Source organism: Perca flavescens, chromosome 19 (assembly GCF_004354835.1).
Source record: "Perca flavescens isolate YP-PL-M2 chromosome 19, PFLA_1.0, whole genome shotgun sequence".
Taxonomy (NCBI): domain Eukaryota; kingdom Metazoa; phylum Chordata; class Actinopteri; order Perciformes; family Percidae; genus Perca; species Perca flavescens.
This window is the reverse complement of record NC_041349.1, coordinates 21,730,354-21,751,432: the sequence shown is the minus strand read 5'-3', so window position 1 is coordinate 21,751,432 and position 21,079 is coordinate 21,730,354. Positions and strand designations below refer to the sequence as shown.

Below are 21,079 nucleotides of genomic sequence, written 5' to 3'. Positions count from 1 at the left end.
ACAATATATCCCAGTGGATGTTCTTTCTGAAAATAATATAGCATTTCTACATTTCTTCTGTAAATAATATCCAAAGTCAGCTATCTCTGACAAAAGTGAAAAAAATAAACTATACACCTTAAACTTTCAAATGTGTGTTAAATTACTTAATACACTTAAGTAACACAATTCAAATCTTTTAAATCACATCAGTGTGCTATAATAGTGCCACATACAATTCTTCAGATTTTGTATTTGGTAAACATCAGAGAGGGAAATGTTTTATAGTACTGCTGTGGTCTGTACACATTAATAGTACATTCTAAAATCCACATTATTGGATCGCTTGCATACAGGGCCACACGGAATCTACAGACGCAGAATTCCGCAGATTATTTTGCAGATTTAAAAAAATAAATAAATTAAACTCATAAGCAGAAAAAGAGTTTCCTAGATTCTGCAGATTTTCATTCTGGATCACCGCCGAAAACTGTAAAATAAAATATATATATTAAAACATTTTACTCTGGCTGTAATTTTGGAAACTTGCCCTTAAATTCAGAACAATTAACGTTCTAGCTTTGCAAGTCTTACATGACATGTATTGTAAGATCTCATGGTGCATGCTTTATAAACCAGATTAGCAGATCACATTGTGGATCAAAAAGTGTATTATTCTGAATAATCGCTGACTGAAGAACAATCATCTGACTCCCCCTCATGGTGGCAAGAGGATAACACACACTAGGACAAAAATACTATTTGCCAACTGGATTAAATATCATGAAATAAGAAACAAAATGAATCTTGTTTGATGTGTGTATATTACTTTTAGTGTTCATTTTGGACTGTGTCCTTGTACTTGAATTTTAATAATTTTTGTAATTGTAAACTATCCAAAATTGAATCTTGGACACTGTACAGTAGATTTAATGACGAAGATGACCACCGATCAGCAGACTGAATGTGCACATTTTGATTAAGGTTACCTTAGGTATAGTACTGTAAGGAAGTATGTCAGTTACATTTTACTTTTTTTTTTTACTTTTTCTTTGAAAACATTTATGTATGAGGTTTTTCTGTGTTGAATATTTAGACAAATACCAGTATATTCACACTTATAGATACATTCTTTGAATTTTCTGTACTGTACAAAGGCTAAAACAATAGAGAAACAATAGTTATGTCAAGAATTTTATTCAAACAAAATTTGTTAAGGGTTTGGAATAAAATATACATGGCACAACGCCCGTGAATGTCCATAAGTCAACTCAAAAAACAAACGTCCATCTGTCCAGTTCAATTTAAATCACTTCTTTAAATATTAAGGTACTCAAATTACCTGAGATAAGTTTGCATACAAACCAAAAAGATTGAAATAGACCTCTAGGACATATACTTTATCATATGTTTCTAAAACTATCATATGAATTTAAGGCAAATGGTCATAGTTTGAAAACATAGGTTGTGTATTTCATGTACAAAAAGACTTTGTAGGCCACACATAGACAAAATCGTACAATATTTATCAAATGCATACATGAATTACACAGAGGCCATTACCTCTATAAAGACAAGCAATGCAATACAGTATGATGCTATTGCTGTACTCAAGACTGAAATGTTACATATCATCATTACAGAAAATTTTGCAGAATATAGTTAGTGTAACAAGATTTTACTGAATTTGGCTTCTTTAACACTAAAAAGTCTGCTTACAAAAACTTTGATCCAATAGTTACTGATGATTTTATTGTCCTGCACATGTCAGATTCGTCAGTTGGCACCTTTTAGTTCCATTATAATATGGCATTGTTGGAGGTGGCTGAACGGGTTTCTCAAAATGAATCCCAATAAAAAGAACAGATCATTATTATTTTTCTTGTTAGATTGATTGAAATCAATGGCTATCCATTCCCTTAATCATCCCTTTTTTAGTTCCAATTCTGACTTGTGCAGTGTAGGAAAAGTGTGTCATTTGTCATCAGGACACAGGAGTGTGTCCTTCTCCATGTAGAGCAACAGCTGTTTTCACTTCATTGTAATCTCAGAACACCAAAACAAAACGTTTTTTTCATCACTGCACGCTGTGAAGATCAAGTCTCTGCTATAAATGGTCAAAGAATTTGACATTTTTGTTGTTGTTGGTGAATCGAATGTTTTGAATCACTCACGGTGTAATGACAGGAATCATTTTCAGTCCTGGCAACAGCGGCATTGTTTCTGCTAAATTATGAAAAACCTGGTACTGTGGATACACTACTTGCGTGTAGGTTTGTTTTAGGACATTTTCCACAGGACAGCAAAAGTGTGTACAAATGTTGAACCCTTTTATAAGTCATTTAAATATTGTAAAATGTATTTGTGCATTAATTGTTAAAGAAATTAAGATTTTAAAATGGGTTACTGAGACTCTTTGTATGGGAGAAGGTCGTGTATAACAAAGACTGGCTAACTTTACTGAATTCTAAAGTGAACATTACAGTATTGACCCCAAATAACCCCTTGTCTTGATCCTGTAAATCTCCAAAATAAAATGCAAAACTCAGTTGACTGCACTGTGGAGATACATGGTGTATTGCTTATGCTCATGGGCGTTCTACCATTATGCATTTCAGCCTTAGACACTGATGTCATTCCAGTCTCCACAGTCCATCACACAAAGTATCTGTGCAGAAAATGCTTGGAAGTTCCTCAAGGGACAGGTGGTTATTTGAAGATCATACTGTGCGTACACTAACGTGTGACAAAAGCCTTGTTGGAAAGGCAGCTTTTGACTCTCAAGAATAAATTTCAAAAGGCTCTCCCTGTTTCCTTTTTTCTGTTTTTATAAAACACTTAAAAAGTTTCTTTCTGTGTACCGTCCTTAAGATTTGAGACTGACCCTGTAAGGTTTGTGCATGGTCCGTTAGATGGCGCGCTTCTCCCAGGCCAGTCAGGAAAGGGAACACTGAGGCTGAGCGTTCGGGGGGGGGTGGGGGGTTAAGTGAGCAGCTGCCTGATCTCTCGATGAACGTAGCAAAGGAAGTCCATGTAGGAAGCTCCGCCGTGCAGGCCTTTATCCTCCACCAGGAACTGACGGAACAACATCTCTGGTTTGTCCTTCTGCCTCACGATTTGAAGCTGAGAAGGATGGGGGGGGAGTAAGCAAAGCAAAGCATGATCTGTTTGCAGTTCAAATGCAGGTAACTAGACGTTTTACACATACCAGCTGTCTTTTACGTGCACATTGGCCTTTGTACTTCAAAATGTACTCAACTTGCCACAGCTACATTAATGACATGTGACTAAGGGTTGTTCAGCTTTTACATACAACATGTTAGTGCCTTGTTTAAATAGCAAAATGACAACAAAAAATATTAAATGAGGTTGTTGAAGCAGTTGTGGGGGAAAGTATTTACATACTAAATCCACTAGAGGGAGGCAGAGTTAATTAAAAGCTGCACTGGCAGTTAGCTTCAATTTGTTCTACCCTGTGTTAAGGCTGTTTAATGGTTGTGTGGAGGCTCCACGCAGAGCTTTCGCTGTAGCCTACATAAGTGGCCTGATGTTTATACTTGTGCGCTGGTGTGTGCATCAAGCCGGCGTGTGTGTGGTAGAGCGAGGGAGAAGTGGGAGAGTGACAGCGATTAGCTTCGGAGCGAGTTCAGACTCTAGAGTCACAGTGAGAGAAACAAAGTGTCTCCCCTGTGTTTTCTGACCACGGTAGGAACAGTTCACTCTCCCCTTGATTTCATGTTGTTTACGGAGAAGAAGAACCAAGAAATGAATCGGGGGGAAATGCAACGCTACCAAGCCACGGCCGAGCGACGTGCGTCGCCGCTACGTGTAGTTCCATTTTTCGAGAGGTGCACGTCAGGCTACGGCTTAGGGTCCGGCATAGACACAGAGGGGTCTGCGGGGGTACGCCGTCGATTCGACACAGAAGCATTAAACAGCCTTTACTTCAACCAAAATGTTTTCTCTAGTATTAATTAGTTGTTTTTTTAAGAAAATGCATGCTTTATTTTTTTCAAACAAAGATTTTGGGGAGCACGTTGCTGCTCTGGGTATCTTACCTTCATAGAGTTCGCCCTTTTTTCAATCAGGCCACTGATGATGGATCGGACCTTGATTGATAATGGGTTGTCCAGTTCTGGCAGCGCACACTGAAAAAAAAAACAATTAGAAGGTTGGTTAAGTCTAAAATAAGGTTTAATAAGTCAACTATTGATTTGAGGATGGGAAACAAACAGCTCATTAACACGAATACTTTTAATGTTTGCTCTGCTTCCTTCCCCTTAGTACCAGTACCACATGTTGTCGGAGCTCTGCGTAAAAAAATAAAATGTCCATCTTTGAACTTTGTGTACGTTTTTAATTACAGTATTGTTGACTCAGTTTAGCTCACTTTATAGGTTAAACTTGTCGAGTTAATCTACGAGTTGGATGTATCAAATGATTGATATTGAATAAAATCAAGACACCGAAGAGGTGAGCAAATGTCTCATCTAATATCTCTAAAAACATTTGATTTGGTTTATAAATATGTTGAGGTGGAAGTGATATTAAATGAATTCTGACCATGTTTCCTTGCAGGTGGGCGAGGGAGGGCAGGTTAAAGATGTTCTGGATGAGGTCTGGAGGGCTCGCCTGGCCCAGCCACAGGAACATGGAGTGGCCGTTCTCCAGCAGGAACATGCCAGAGTCTGACAGACGCTCCTCCGAGCAGCGCACTGGAGCCGGCAGAGCCTCGCTGCTGACGTCCATGTTGTGCTGAGAAAAAAAATAACACACTTATTAAGATTACAACATTGTCTGAAATCAGATAAATACACACATTCCCTTCTATATGCAAAGTGTACAAAATATTTGTCCCATACCAGCGGGGTGAGACGTGGGTAGAGCAGCAGCTGTGTGTCCTCCACCCCCATGCCCATGATGGCCAGCCTTTGATGGGCTCTGTCATCTGTTGAGAGCTCGGTGCTGCCGACCAAGGGAGCAGTTTTCATGAGGCTGTTAATGTAGACCGGGAACACCTTCATGGCATCTGGCAGGATCAGCTACAGTACACATGGACACAGGCATAAAATCATTTCTGAGAGATGGATGTACGATCGAATCTTTAGTTACAGTCACACAATATATTGTATTACATATGCTATGTACATCTAGGAGTTCTTTGTATCTTAAAATCAAGGCCTAAACACGACACATTTGATTCCAGGCGCTGTCCTACACTGACCTGGCTGGCAGCAGAGGGGCTGGCACAGTTCTTCCTGTAGCATGCCAGCATGTGGGCCGTCTGGTTGACCAGGATCTCCCTCACATTCTTTAGAGGCTGGTTCAATATGGCACGGCAAGCTGAGTGGGCATGAGAAAAGGTTAGTCAGAAAAACAGGAGAGGGGAGGAGGAGCTTTCAGCAAAGGATAAGTAGGGGAGTGAAACACAAAGGATGAATGATGACAAAAATCAGGCAGGTGGGGAAGAGAGAGCGCACAAGGGAGCTGAAGAGTAGCCGGACCAATGAAGAAGGCAACGGAAGGTCAGTAATACAGCTGTACTTAAGGCTCACTATGTGAAGATTACAGAAAGGCTCAGTTTCATCTGTACTTTATGTGAAACATGTGGTCCTCGTTTCCACAATCATTGTTCTTTTACTCATAAGTCTGTGAGTATTAGTACATTCTCAAGTGATGCATGGGGTAAATCCAACAAAGGTCAGGATGATGCTGCAGTACATCAGCAGGGTACGGCTGCACTACAGTAAACCCCCAAATAAAGAAAGCGGACAGGATGGAATGACTCCCTCGTGCAATAATGGACTGCTCATAGATCATGGAAGGAAAACTACATTTTTGGTTTTGCATTTGGCTAGAAGCGAAAACTTTAAATTGAAGATAAAATGAAGCCGTAAGTGTGGGGGAGATCTTGGACAGTTACCTGATTTGGAGAAAAAGTTGACGAGTGAGTCGGTCTCACAGCTCTTGAACAGCTCCGACAACTGCAAGCTGCAGTTCAGACTGAGGTTGTGGATGCGGAGACGTCGCTGTCCGTTGATGGTGGTGTACAGCAAGGCACACTGGGAAACAGAATCCAAACATATGTTAGGGGTTTAACTCCTGACAAAACAGCATACATGGATTTTTTTTTCCTTAAACAAGGCACATTTTAACCCTTGTGCGGTCTTCCTGTCAACCTTGAAAAAAGACGTTTTTGGCGCCTTTTTTTCAGTTTGTTTTTGCTTTTTCCAACGTTTTAAATTGTAAAAAAAATGTTCTTTACATTTTCAGCGCTTATTTCTACGTCCCATATTTTCTGATATAAGACAAAAATTGAAAACGGGTCAATTTGACCCTTAGTCAACACGAGGGTTAAAAAGGCACATACCTGCATGAGTGCCCCGGTCTCCTCACTGAGCGCGTCGTCGTGCTTGAACTCTACGGTTATAGCCTTGTCACAATCCACAGCTGCCATCTCTACATCTGTGGTGTTGTTCATATGGATGGCACCAAAGAACTCTGTGGCTCTGAAACCTGAGGACAGACATACACAGAAGTGTAAATTACTGGGAGGTAACTCCTTGTGATACATCTGTACATACCAAATGCAAAAGCTTTCCTTACCTGTGCTTGTACGAACACGCATGATGGCATCAAATCCGATGCTCTTCTGCACGTCTTTTCTCAGGTCTCTCAGGAAATGCTCCCCATCAGTCTCCACCTGATGACATCCGAGTGCATTTGAGTCGGCAGAAAATATTGTATGTGCATAAGCTTTAACCAGCAGATGGCAGTATTGTCACAATTTGGTCCCACGCCAAGGACAGTCTGTGGCTCACCATTGTACATTAACACAAGTCATTTTGTCTGATACCACGATTTCCTGATATGTCCGTTTGGGCCAAAGTTAACAATAAATAGAATTTAGTAATAAGTTTGTACCACACTAAATTAGATTATTTTTTAATAAGTAAAACAAAATGCTTTACTGTTGTGTGTTACACCTACATTGTGATGTTATATGAAACTTGTTTATTATAGATTTTGTCCATGTGTGTTAAACTGCATTGTACTGCCTTTGTGTGTGGTTTGTTTGTACAGTTTGGAATAATTTCCCACACTTGTTGCACCATTCCTATGGGACAGGTCTGTAATAGACTGCGGGTACTGCGCCAAAGTTATTATGTGGATACAACCAGCTTTTATATGGCTTCAAATGTCTTCGCCTTCTGTGACTTCCTAGTGTAATGGCAAGAAATAAAAACTGAGTGGTTTTGCAACACTATCCATATCCTTTAGGTGTGATGCTTGCAGTATCTTTGTGTGTGTTTTCAGTTGCCTGAACATACTGTAAACCGGTATGCACAATGTTGTACCTGGAAGTTGTTGTACTTGTAGACAGAGCCTCCGGTGTGCGAGGGCACATCAGCCATGGTTGCTATGTCCATGTACTGGCTGGGAAAGAGGAAGAGATCCACACAGCAGCCCTGTGCCACACAGTCCTTAGACAGCTGCTCATACACTCCTTTCTGAGGCTGGAACAGAGTCTAAGGAAAACACAGAGATTTGAATTTGGAGTCAGCAGTTCCCAATAGTAGTTTCTAATTTCAAATTAAGCTCAAAGGTAGCATCCAACTGACTCCAATCATGCAGATGAGTGCTATGCTATGCTATGCTTAGTGGCACTGTGCTTTTACTTAGTCTACAACTGCCAGCAGTCTGTATTTGGAGTTCAGAATATGCTGTACGATATACGTTCAAGATACTCACTTTCTCCTTTTCAGTGTTGACCAGCTTTTTGTCATCTCTGTTCTTCAGTTTGCCAGGAGCCTCAGCCGAGGGCATGGAAGAGTGGAAGATGAAGAGCTTTCCGCTACATTCTGCTGCCTGGAGGTGAGAGAGAAAAAACATCTCAAAAAGAAGATCACACAAAGTGTGCAGTATGTTCCTTGCTGACTTGTTGTTTATGGCTTAACAATGAAAGGTCATGAAGTGCAAAATTCCACTTCTGCAGAGGATCGTATTCTCCTAATAATAATAAACTTTATGTACAAAATACTCCCCTGTGTTGCAAAATCAACTGATAACGAAAAGATAAAGATGTAAGCAAAACCCAAAATATGAACATGGACAAATAAATGAGTCACAGTCTATTTGTTGTTATGTAATGCCACAACTGCTTCCAATTAAAAGCTGTGTGTGAATTTTCCCTTTACTGTGCGCCAAAACACTGACCTCATAATACAGGGAAAGGTTGTTGGACTTGAAAGTAAACACAAACATATCAGGAAGAGAAAAAAAGAAACTTAGTTGATAGGTTGAGTTCAGAGGTCAACGCCTAAGTTGGAGTGAGCAGTACGTCTGAAATGTTTAGACAAATTGAACAATCCTTGTAAGTTTACATTTAAAGTGATTAACCTTTTTAGAAAAACACACAGTTATGTGTTGTTGTTGCACTACATGTTACTGGAATCCATCAGTATCGTGATAAAAATATATATAAAAGAGGCCGGTGTGTTAGAATGACGAACACTGGTGCTAAGCAAATGTAACTTGTCAAATAGGACGTCTCCAACTGTGCTAATGGCGTTTGATCTTTCACTTCTTAAAGACAAAAGCCTATAGCAGCCGTGCATGATTTAGGGACGTTGCATTAGGCCTCTAGTCTCCCACTTCATGTTGACAGTTGTCACACTGTGACTAACCTTGAATGCCTCCACGCCGGCCTGGATGACAGGAACAAAGACTGTTTCACTCTCGTTGGTGTCTGCAAACATATCAGGGATTTGGTCCAGGAGGCTGGAGAGGAGAGGGACAGGATCATGGCTTAATTGTCATGTCACATTGTTCTCATTGCCTTGTTAAATGCCTTCACATGTCAACGTCTAGTTGAAATGTATCCAAGTAAAACACTCATTATTTCCCTATTTTGTTTTTCTCATGAATGTTTTTTTCTTTAAAAAAAATTGAAGCCATGTCAATCCTTATTCCAAACTAAACAGTTTCCCATCTAGTGCAATTTTTTTATTTAGCTGGATTAAACACCAGATAATTCCTGAGATAAATATGTCTGATTCTCTCTCTCTCTCTCCCCCCCTTCAGCATGGGGCAACGAAGATAAACAGTTAATCCACAAATCACTGAAAAAGTTGTGTCTTACTTGTAGATAACTGCCCTCGAGTCCTGATAGTTGACGAGGAAGCCATCAAGCAGCGGGACAAACATCTCCGCTGTGTCTGAAACCACCATCATCTGAGGCTGGGCCAAAGCGCTCTTCACGTTGTAGAAGTGGAGGACCTTGTTGTAGGTGACAAAGCCCACCTTAATGGCAGAGCTCTCCATACCTTCCTCACTGGTGAGAGAGAGAGTGAACAAGCCTCAGTGAATTCCAGCATGTTTCAAGTAAGTCAGTTGAAATGTTATTTTACAATGGCTGCCTGTGAGCAGTGTATAAATGTGACAGCTGCCATGTTAACAAGAACCTGCTTTCATCATGCAGTCATTGTTGAGATCCTAACTGCTTTCAGTACCTTTTGTATATTTCTACTGCCATAAGGTCCCTGTTCTATAAACTACTAAAGCAAACATGCTGTTACCTAAATAACATAATGAAGTCAGCACTTTTATAATGCAAAGGAAACTGGTTTATCTTTGGGATGGCTGAATCTCTCAAGCACTATTTCACCATATAAAATGGCCATTTCCCAACCATGTGAAACTGACAAGTATAAACATGCATCCAGGAGTGGAATAACATCCAATATGGACATGTTTATTAATGTTTAATGTCTCAAGTGGTGATCCAAAGAGAGGGGAAGGAAATTACAAAAACCGAGTAAATGTTGTTTGGTGAAGAAAACAACCAAACCCATTTACTTGTGAGTCATGCCTGCTATTTCATTTTTTTCTCTTTTTCTCAGTATTACAATCAAATTGCTCCTAGATTCACACTTTCAGAAAAGAGGGTAACACTTTGTTTTACATGTCTGTATTTTCATTATAGTTTCTGAGGAGGTTTTCTGGAAAGAACTATGATACATATTGGCACTACTTAAAAAGGTAAATATAAATTTCCTTGAACTGCTTCATATAAACCCAAAGTAAATATTACTATTTATTATTCATCAAATTGAATTGTATAGTTACCAAATTGCAGGGTTTTGCAGATTTAGCTGACTGTGCACTGACTAAAAGACTATCTATGTTAAGATAAAAATCTGAATTAATTAATTGTGAAAGTGTAACAATTGAGCACTGTCTGTTTTCCCTTTAATTAGTACCAAATTACAGAGTCCTTCCCTGGAAACTTTGCAGGAAATTATTAAGAAGTTACTGACCTATAAAAAAAATAGTGTTACCAAAAAATGTCTTTTGACTGTAAGATAAGTGCCACTAAAAGGAATAAAGACATGAAAACCCCAGACATTAACCAGAACACTCTGAATTGGGGTGTGGTAGCTATCTTGAACCAAAACCATACATCAAAACCTTTCACCATCATAGTAATTTAAAAGCATTCTTTACTGTCACTACCATCTGCAGTTTGTAGGTCTCTCTTCTTAAATCATGCAGACACACTAAGGAACATGTAATATGGCTTAAAACAATTGCAAAACCCTTTAAGTATATATGCCACTGGTCAACTACGAGCCCACAGCTTTTCTATGAGCATTAGTCACAGGCGCTGTGTTGACCAGTTTATTTTGGTCTTCCTTATACCAGACAGTGATGATTAAAAAAAAAAAGTCCATGTCTACATCTGCACTTACTTAAACTGGGCTCTAGCTTTATCTAGAGTGAATTAAATTGCATTTGGCAAATACTGCACAATTACATGAACTATATAAAAATGCAGGTTGTCCTAATGCTTTGATTTAGGGCCTGTAAAAACAAAAGTAAAGCTTCAAACACAGCTGAAGAGTCTTATCTGGAGTACACTTAAGTGTTTTAAGGGTGATGTCATGGCAGCAGACAAATGTGGATATATTGCTGCTGGCACTAATGAAGTGGAGCGAAGACAAAAGTGTATTTTAGGAGTAACCAGGTGAAGTACATCATCCTCTCCTCCGCGATAAATCAAAAACGTACTTCCGGGGTAATGCTTACCACAAAACCAGTGTCTTCTGTATGACAAAGCTTTTTGTTTTGGATTCCATTCAGAGATGAGAGCCTGCACTATAATGTTTTCCATTTTTAGCAGCTCTCCCTAACCAATACCCACCATCTGTAAAACTTTATGCAAGAATTTTCAGCTGATGAGAACAAATAGTTGGCTTGGTGTTTAAGACTTGAGGGAAGTCCTTTTTCGGCAAGGCATATGTTGGATGTGAACTGTATTAGTGGACGGTAGTCTCTTGCACAGGGCTCTACAAGTCGGTATAGAAGATGCATAGCACCTAATGTAGCAGATGATACATATTTCATTCCTACCTGTACTGTGTGTGTGTGTGTGTGTGTGTGTGTGTGTGTGTGTGTGTGTGTGTGTGTGTGTGTGTGTGTGTGTGTGTGTGTGTGTGTGTGTGTGTGTGTGTGTGTGTGTGTGTGTGTGTGTGTGTGTGTGTGTGTGTGTGTGTGTGTATGTACCTGGGCAGATTCTCGAGTAGATTCTTCAGCTCATCACATATCAGTTTGACCAGTCCACTTTTAATGTTGTTATAGGACACGTCAATCATGAAGATGTAGGCGGGAGGATTCGGAGGCTTGTTGTTCTGTGTGAGAAGAAGGCAGCAGGTGTAATAAATCAGTTGCTATTTTAAAATCTTTCCAAGCTAACATGGCTTCACAGGCATGCAGCATAAAATACCTGATTTCAAAAGGAAATGAGAAATAATATTCCTTCCTGAATAAACTAGTCATGACCAAACAAAGTATTCCCCTTTTCAGTCCTGCATCATCTAATTTAAATTAGAAATTCTTAATCATACAATATCAACAGAGGCCCAAAACCTGTGGGCCTACCCTTATTCCTTCCACCTTACTATTCTCAAATTCCAGAGATTTGGTTTCCGTTAGTGCTTGCATATAACTTGGGGTAGCTGTGAGGAGACCATGACAGTTATGCATTCCTAAATGGAGGGCAATGGAGTGTGTGTGAAGGGGATTGTCAGAAAGACATTGTTATGTTTCCACAGTTACAACCCATGACAAGACAATCACCTTTTGTTTAATAGTCGCTACAGAGGCTGTTTATAAGTCTTAATAAACAGAGCAAAAGTAGGCCAGTGGAGTGATTCAGCGTTGCCAGCCTTCTCAGCAGCCACAGCCTCCATGGGGATATGCACTCAAATAATATTGCTGTCTTTCTAGTGTCTGCAAAACCACTGAGCTAAACACTGCCTGTCCTGCCTTAGGTTTTGATAATCAGCTTATGATGAATCATGTAAAGAGTCCTTCAGAAAAAGCAAGTCTTTCATCTATGCATTAAATCTGCTTTACACCAGCAATCCCTATGTTTACTTTAAGTGCTTGTCTCTATTGATCAACTTAATCCACTCTGCATGCTGTGTATTGAATAGTAGTCGACAGATCTTAAGTAGTCCTGTACCTTGCAGTAATCCATGGTGGCTACAAACTCATAGGATCCCAGGGACAGCTCAGGCCTCTCGTAGATGTCCATCCTCTGGCCCATGTGGTCAAGATGTTGAAAATAGAAGACTGGCACTAGGGTAAGACAGAGAAATCTAATTGATTGTGCACAATGTATTAATGGTTAAAGGTTGACCTTTTCTTTGAATTAAATTAAAGAACTTTTCTTTTTTTATTTCCAAAGTTAACGCAATGTATCTTTTATTTGGCATTGTACTGTACCTTCATTGACACAGTTGCAGAAACCACACTGGTAGCGACGCCCCCCATCGATAAACTGCATGTAGGGACACATGTAGGCCTTGCATCGATTGCAGCGGATAGGGCCCGTCTCCCCATGGTTCACAACATATAGTGGAGTCTACACAATGACACACACAAAAAGACATTATAGTCAAGATTTCAACAGCTGTTCCTAAATTACATTAGGCCTTTATTTATTTTTTATGTTTTTTTCTTTTCATTGTAAAATCATTTCCTTTGACTTTTTCTCTGTTTTAACAATGCAATATTTACTGTACTTGGACCATACTCTTGTGCATACTGCTCAGTCTGAAGCATCAGTTATTCCATGGCACCCAAACAATACACATTGCACTTTTCATATAAGAACATTTATCTTGTGTGGCCGGGTTGGCTCAGTGGTTAGAGCAGGCGCACATATACTGAGAGGTTTATGCCTTGACGCAGAGGTCCAGGGTACGAATCTGAGCTGTGACAATTTCCTGAATGTCTTCCCTCTCTCTCCCCTTTCTCACCTAGCTGTCCTGTCAATTTAAGGCAGAAAAGCCCCAAAAAAAAAAGAAGATTCGTCTTAGGTAGAATATAAAAGCTGAGCATGAAGCTGTTTAATATACACACCACAGCACTGCTACTGAGTACCGTATGCAGCCCTGCAGATGACGAAGACTGTAGTCTTACACTGTTTATTTAAGAAAAAATTGAAAACTTCAAATGAACTCAACTAAAATAAAACAGAAGCAAGTAGGTTTATTATAAGACTGGAGACTTCACATTGGAGAGTGAAAGTGTTTATATTATTTCAATGCAGAAAACAAAACAGCACAACAGCATGCCCTTTTAAGATAAAACACTTAGAGCCATGGATATAAAACGTACATGTTTTATATCTATGCTTAGAGCATTGAGTAAATTTTTACTATTTTGGTAAAATTTTAGTGTGAATATGCTCCATGTCGCACTATGGAATCAAATCTGAGAGTGCAAAATACTCAAGCTTGATTCCTTTTGTAAACCTACTTTCTTCACCATTGGTCTCTGTAGATCCGACATTAGCTAATTAGCTGAAAGCCAGATGAGAGAAAGCTAACATTGCCTAAAAAGGCCAAAGGGACAAGGCGAGTGGTGGGGGGAAATATCTACTGCAGGATTCTTGGACCACATATGATCCAAAAGGAGGTCACTTACAGGACAACTTAACTTTTGTAATACACAGAGACATCTATCAAAGTAAAAGTACATTTGGTGGTTAAATACTCTACTGTGCCAAACTTTAAAAATAAAAGCAGATATACCAATCTCAGTCCTACAACTAAATGCCACAGTAGGAAATCATAAACAAAACCATGTATCTAAATTAAAGGGACTGTACTCGATGCCAAATACAGACGCTTTGTCGCGGCCAACGGTGTCTGAGGCCGGTTACACACTGGACGCGTCACGCAAGCGTGTCAGCCGCGTGGCGTGTCCGTTTATATTTCGGCTCCCATGTTAACAGGTTAGAGCTTACACACTGTCTGCGTGAGACGCACGGCTCGAGACGCACGGCTCGAGACGCGTGCCTGCTAGAAATAGAACCGACGCCTATTTTTCACGCGAGACGCGAGCGTGTTGGAAGCGTTTCCAGGCAAAATAGAATAGGAAAATATGTTTATATGTCATTTAGACACAAATACATATTAACAGATGACATGTTTATGTTTGAAAGCCTCTAGGTTTTGATATGCAGATAGGCCTATATGAATGTAATTTTCTTTTAATCGATTTTCTAATATTGCACCTGTCAATACAGAACGAAATATTCTGTAGCCTATTTTGCCATCAATACTGCCGACGTTGTCTTTGCTGTAATCAAATCAGTATATATTATATATATATATATATATATATATATATATATATGTTTAACATGGTATTTAATTTTATCAATGAGAAACATCCATGTGTCAAGGCTAGCAGCAGCAGCACCGCGTCAGACACGTTTCTGGTGTGTAAAGGCAGACAAAATCCACGCAGCTGACACCCAACAGAAACGCCACGCTCACGCCACGCCTGCAGTGTGTAATCAGCCTGATACCAACACACTCACATGCACTAATATGCATAGCGAAAGAGGGAGAGTGACTTTATTCTCTGCTCAGGAAGCCATTACTCCACTATATCTTTACATAGAAAAAAGTTGTTTACTGCTATATTAATGTTCTGAATATCGAGTGCAGCCCCTTTAAGGCCCAAACTACCTGTAACAGCTAGATTTAGAATAGATTTTTTTTTTTTTATGTGAGACTCAAATGGAAGAATATAACAATATCCTCCATGGGAAATGCAATAATTTTGTGTTCCTACTGCTGATATTCACATACATGTGTACTTGTAGGTTTCATTAGTCACACTTGAGATGACAGTGGACAACATTCAACACAGCGCACTCTAAAGATAGAAATGCTTTGGTGTGGGATGAATGTTTCCCATATATAGAATTTAGGCCCACCCAAGAAGATTTTTTTGTATTGGGGAATTTTTTTCCTTCCGTTTTTTTCTTCCTTTCAAAAAGTACAGACTGATTGAACATCATCAATGTATAAACATACAGTGGGAAAACAATCATCAAAACTTTTGGACACAGTGCTGTATAACAGTGTACTCAAGCGATGGATTCTTGGTGGCCAACCGTCAGAAATAAATTGTCACTCTGAATTTATCATTCCCTGCGAGAGTTGGACAGTTGGAATCTATTCAGTCTTTCTCTCTTTTTTTGGGGGGTTTATTTTAAATGGGGCAACTGGCTTTAAGTTATAAGTAAAACCACGACTTACCTCATTCTTTTGCAAACTGGCAAAGGGTTTAATGATGGAAGCCAGGGGCACTTGGCACTGTTTGGCCAGATCGGCGGTGCAGGGTAGGGAGTAGGTGGTGCAGCGTATGAACCTGGGACTGGCGTTGCCTGGGATTAGCAAAAAGAAGGGTCGATGATGTCGATATTATGACAGACCACATTTCTGTTACCACTCTTTGGACAGTAAAGCTCCTTGTTTAATTTAAGATTACCAGAAATAGTCAATAATTAAATTTCTCAAAGAAAGGTTTACATTTTGAGCAGAAGCCTATAAATTATAAAAGTGCATACCACAAATAACACAGACAAGATTGCTCAACATGCTCAACATGAAGTACACATAGAACTGTTTAAAAAACTTTTTGATCTTCTTTCCAAAATGAAAGAAACAATAAAACAGTTTTAATGGGGATAATTGGATGCTCACCTACAGTTGCTACAGATTTATTATAAATATTTTGAGCATGGATAGAGGTTTAAGTGTTATTATGATGAGTTACCTTGGTCCTCTATTGTGAAGTCGGTGGTAACCAGAGGTGGAACCTGTCCTCTGAGGTTTGTTTTGTAGACCTTTCCCCCTTGTTTTCCTTGGTCATCCTCAATGACTTGAGTCTAAAGCAGACGAGTTATGCATTACAGTACTATCTATCTGATTCCTCTAGAGTTGTTAGGTAGACAACATGTTACAACGGATACTTCAGATTAACTACATGGCAAACAAATAATGCAATGTTCATCAAGTTTATGTTTGCTTTTGCTTGAGTATATGCCCAAATATGAAATGTGAATACTCAGTAATGTTAACAAAAGAGAATATGCAAATAACTTTCCCAGACACCTTTTGATGAATTAATAAGCTGCTATTTCCAGACAGAAAATGTGGAATGACATATGTGGTGTGTTGGTATGTGAACGTATGAAGTCTCAGGAGGATTAGTCGTCTACTCACTATGCTGGGGATAGAGTCAGGGTCTAGTTTCTTCTGAGGTGGTCCCGCCAGTCCGCCTGGTGCTCCAGGGAAGGCTCCTGGCATGCCTGGCTGGGGCCCAGCCATGTTTCCACCAAACTGACCTCCTGGCATGCCTGGCTGGGGTCCAGCCATGTTTCCACCAAACTGACCTGTACATAAAAACAGGATATACTGGCTATTAAATTATATTTATTTGCTACAGTGTAGAATTGTGTGCAGCAGAGCTCTGTTTTGATGACTAAATGTAAGTTGTATATTAAGTTCTGATATGACAGCTCCAAAACTAGCAATGAGAAAACACTGTTTTGATGTTTATGAAAAGGATATAGCTTGATAACTCTTCTGCCAGACTATTACATAACTATTTGACCAGACAAAATAGTTATGACACAGAGCAACATTAGAGGAGATTCAAGCATCAAAGACAAACTGCATGAAAAGATTAAACATTTTCTGTTCATATTAACTGCCCCAATTTGTTGTTGTTAATTTCTGTCTGTCAAGCAGGTGATTTCTCTGACCACATAATCTGTACGCTGGGCTAATGACCATGTATCAGTATCACTACCAGTAAGTAACTGATACAATGTTGTCAAAAAAACTGTAATGTCCCTTTAAGAATACTTATTTTGACTGGTGTGATATCAACCTTTCTTGGTTTACAGTGTCACAGTTACCTGCTTGCTGTGGGTATCCTGGTTGACAAGCAGGTGGCCCAGGGAAGGGTCTACCCATGCCTGTCATAGGTGGAACTGTCATTGGTTGGCCTGACATCAGTGGGCCTGACATCGGTGGGCCTGTCATTGGTTGGCCTGCCATTTGCATATTTCCTGGCTGTAACTGTGGTGGAGACATCTGGGGGGACATGTGGGGTGACTGCGCACCTGGAGGCATCTGTGGCTGGCCCATTGCTGAAGGAGGGGGTGTTTGGAAAGGCTGCTGGGCTACAGAGCTTACTGGAGGAGGGCTCTGCATGGGACCTGAGGCTACACAATTGCGGTAAGAAGTGAAATGAAGCAATACAGTCTGGTGAGTACATACTTGCTGCCATTGTTCTAATCCCTGTCTCATCCTGACTACTGAAATACTAAAATCAATAAAGCAGATTACTTGGCTGCTCTATTTTGTTTGATGTTATTTATGTATGTCACTCCCTGCTGTATGATCTGTAACGAGAATAAATCCGTAAATCGCAGACTAACCATAGTTGCCAAAGTTCATAGCACTCATCTGATTGGTGAGCTGCTGCGTTGGAGGCGGGGCTGAAGAGGCCATGCTGTTGTATTGGGACTGTAGAGGTTGTCCATAAGAAGCAGAAACAGCTGGTGGAGCAGGGTATCTGAGGAATATAAGAACACTTATTAATATACAGCAGGTACAGTGTCGTCTCATGATGCGCAGTATACTAAAAAGCTGTTTTTAATTTGCAGTATACTATGACATTTTTGCTAACATGGTCTGAATAGATCTGTTGCTTCTAATCCTTGTAGATTAAAAAAACATGTCTTCTTAGACGATCACAAAGTTTCTAAATGATTTGCCAAGAAAAAAATATTGGCCCGCTATGGTTCATCACCTGTAGATATCTTTTTTCATCTATTTCAACTGCAATACTTGCACATTCTTACGCTATTTTTGTTGATTTCAGAGAGAAAATCTGACATGCGAAACAGTTGCTGTTTAGTGAAAATTGTTACCTTTGATGATGTGCACCATTCTGATGGACATTTGGATTGTACTGACTGGACTCTGGGGGTGGAGGCATACCGGCAGCAGAGGAAACTGGTAATTTCATCATACCTGCAGTGAGTAACAGACACCATGTGTACAGTATAAGTTTATGGTCCTCACTGTATCAGAAGTAAACTCATTCTAGATCAAAATCTTTGATACAGTATATCCGGCAAAGTACAGCTTGTCAAAACATCTGAACATTACTTTTTTTGTTTCTTGACTTTTTCACTGTAAATATGTAGCTTAAGGTTCTTAGAGGGTCAGAGTTTGGTCATCAATGTGGACATGTGCAGACTGAGACAGATTTTTAAAGGAATGCTACACAGAGTTAAGTGTGTAGTTTGCTCAAACAGATCTCTTTGCCTGAAATAATTGATCCAAACAGAAACCTGGTTCCAGTGCTGTACATTGTCTTTGTCAAGAAAGCATGACAGTTTCTTGTATGTTGTCTTTGACGTTATTTTCCAGAGACCTTTAGTATGTTAGTAGCTCTACTGAGAGTCTAGGGACTTGTTTGTCCTTCATTTATACAGAGCATGATTCAATGTGCTGCAACATTTAAATTAAAGCCAATACATTTACTGTATATTGCTTGTGCCGCTGGTTGCTACAATTGATATTTTTCAAGAATGAATGAGGTGATCATGCTAGGTAGTAAGATTGGACTTGTTAAATGAAAGCCTAAACACCACCCATGTTATTTGGGAAACATTCCAAATACAAGAGTAGAAGTCCTTTACCTGTTGGTGGAGCGGTGAATGCCTGGGGCGGTCCCCCATAGTACCCATAGAGGGGCTGTGCAGGACCAGTCCCAAATCCACCTTGGTAGCCCCCCATCCCTGGCTGGGCTTGGGAGTATGGGGGTGCAGCAACATAACCCTGTTGACTCATTTTGAAGGGATGTTACTGTCTTCTCATCCCCAGATGAATGAGTTTTGACAACCTGTTAAGTTGAAACAGTGAAATTTTAAGTTTGCGTGATGTATACATGGAATTTAGTGTTTCCACCTATTCTTGACAAATACCAGAAATCAATGAAGCTTTTTTAGGTAGTACTTTGTAAATGTAAACAAATAACTTCCTAACTGACAACTTCTGGTGACAACCTTCCAATATCTGGACAGTTTGCTTCCACCCTATTGAATCTAGGCCTATTTCTCTTCTTTTTTTTCTTTTTTTTTTTTTTTTTTACAGCATTTTAAAAAGCCACACCAACAACAACTGATATTTGACCTCATGCAATCATCAACACTCGTGTAACTTAACATGGACTTTTGACACTGCTTATTGAGAGATAAGGAGCCTTACCTTGCTAATATTATCTTCAAGTGAGGTTACATGTCCATTTCTGTTTTGCTGTCAGAGCTATACTACCTCGCATTTGCACAATTCCAGAAATATAAATATTCATATATATGCCGGCGGTAAAAAAGCCATTTAAAGAACACGTGCAGACAACTGCACCTTTCCACAATAAAAGGTATAAAAGCAATGGGCCTGTAGACCTTTTCAGGGTGTCAAACCTTTTTAAAACAAGTTGAACTTTGGCACAGCTGGGTCAACAAAAGAATAACAGCTGCGTACTGACATCTCCACGAAAACCCTTTATTACTACATAATAAATAGATATAACACATTGGAGCCAAACAAAAAGCATAAAAAACAACAAATAACCGTGGATAATTGTTCAGTTCAATAGTTATCGTGTCTGCCACTTCCGAGAATTGCCACGTCAAAGACCGTTATGGCTAAAGATGAGCATCCCTAGGCAGCTGCCTTCCTTCAATTCGCATCCAGCTGAACGGACACACATATTGTCCTCTGTGTAGTACGTTAGTACCATGGCTATAACATATAACACCTTATCGAAAGAGCGCATTAACATGACAGCACAGCACCTCACCTCGTCCAGTGATGATATTGATAGAAAACATCTTGCTAGCTACGCGGAAATTACTACAAAGTTTTCCTTTGCACCAGAAGCGCATTCATTTTTAACATAAATACCTTGTAAAAAAAAAAAAAAGGATTAAACGAGATAGAATTACACATGTGTATTGACTAGCTACATGTGTAAATATTGTCGTGATGGTATTTACCTGAATATTAGGCAGAGTCCTCTTCACTGTATATTGCCCTCAGTGAAAGCAGAGTGCCACGTCAAACTCTACCAAAGCGCCGGTCGCTACGTTGGTAACGCGACGAAATCCACCAAAGAGGAAAAGACTCAACGTTTCCGGTTGGATATTTCAAAATAAAATACGTAATTAAGAATAAACGTTCTTTTACGACATTAATGACACAAACACAATTCTCGTTTTTTCTAAAACTTAGTTTTTTACAGCTTAATAAAACAATATTGACGTTCTGTAAAACATGTTTTTTAAACGTTACGTTATGCTTTGATGTTGAAAAGTAAACAGTGGAACTTCTGGCTTTACTTTGGTCGATGTGTTTTTAGCTACGAGTCAGCATTGACATATGCGAGTCAGTCGTATCTAGTGGTGTACGCATGCGTGAAAGAGAGGGAACCCATAAACGTCAGAGGGATAGAGAAAAAAAGACATGGCTCTGATACACGTCAGCACCAATTTTATACAGTCTATGGTCAGCACACTGAATGCATGCGTTCATCATTATCTAAACACGGAGAACAACAGCTAAAAAATACACCCTAGCGAGACTAAATTTTAAAATATGGATGATGACAACTGAAGAAAATTATTTTTAATTTTCATAAATGTATTGATTAA

General features: G+C 39.5%; 1 protein-coding gene across 1 annotated transcript; it reads right to left on the bottom strand.

Annotated features, from left to right (window-relative positions):
• Positions 1–1,160: 1,160 nt before the first annotated feature.
• On the bottom strand, positions 1,161–20,524 carry sec24d (SEC24 homolog D, COPII coat complex component). The gene is made up of 23 exons (XM_028564577.1): positions 20,426–20,524; positions 19,067–19,269; positions 18,290–18,392; positions 17,795–17,931; positions 17,270–17,578; positions 16,572–16,741; positions 16,123–16,234; positions 15,603–15,730; positions 12,769–12,907; positions 12,506–12,621; positions 11,545–11,669; positions 9,122–9,313; positions 8,667–8,760; positions 7,732–7,848; positions 7,338–7,508; positions 6,586–6,682; positions 6,350–6,495; positions 5,903–6,041; positions 5,204–5,322; positions 4,842–5,021; positions 4,543–4,734; positions 4,038–4,127; positions 1,161–3,102 (listed from the first exon to the last, which is right to left on the bottom strand). The coding sequence occupies exons 2-23, from the start codon at positions 19,215–19,217 to the stop codon at positions 2,962–2,964; spliced, it is 3,168 nt and encodes a 1,055-aa protein (XP_028420378.1). The 5' UTR covers positions 19,218–19,269; positions 20,426–20,524; the 3' UTR covers positions 1,161–2,961.
• Between the last annotated feature and the right edge of the window lie 555 nt (positions 20,525–21,079).

Bases quoted from the DNA above. Each gene is read 5' to 3' on its own strand.
- sec24d (XM_028564577.1), bottom strand. From the start codon at position 19,217: ATGAGTCAACAGGGTTATGTTGCTGCACCCCCATACTCCCAAGCCCAG. The intron at 4,735-4,841 runs GTATGGGACAAA...TTTTTTTCTCAG, and splicing joins ACCCACGTCTCACCCCGCTG to CACAACATGGACGTCAGCAG. The intron at 4,128-4,542 runs GTCAGAATTCAT...TTTTTTTTTCAG, and splicing joins CCCACCTGCAAGGAAACATG to TGTGCGCTGCCAGAACTGGA.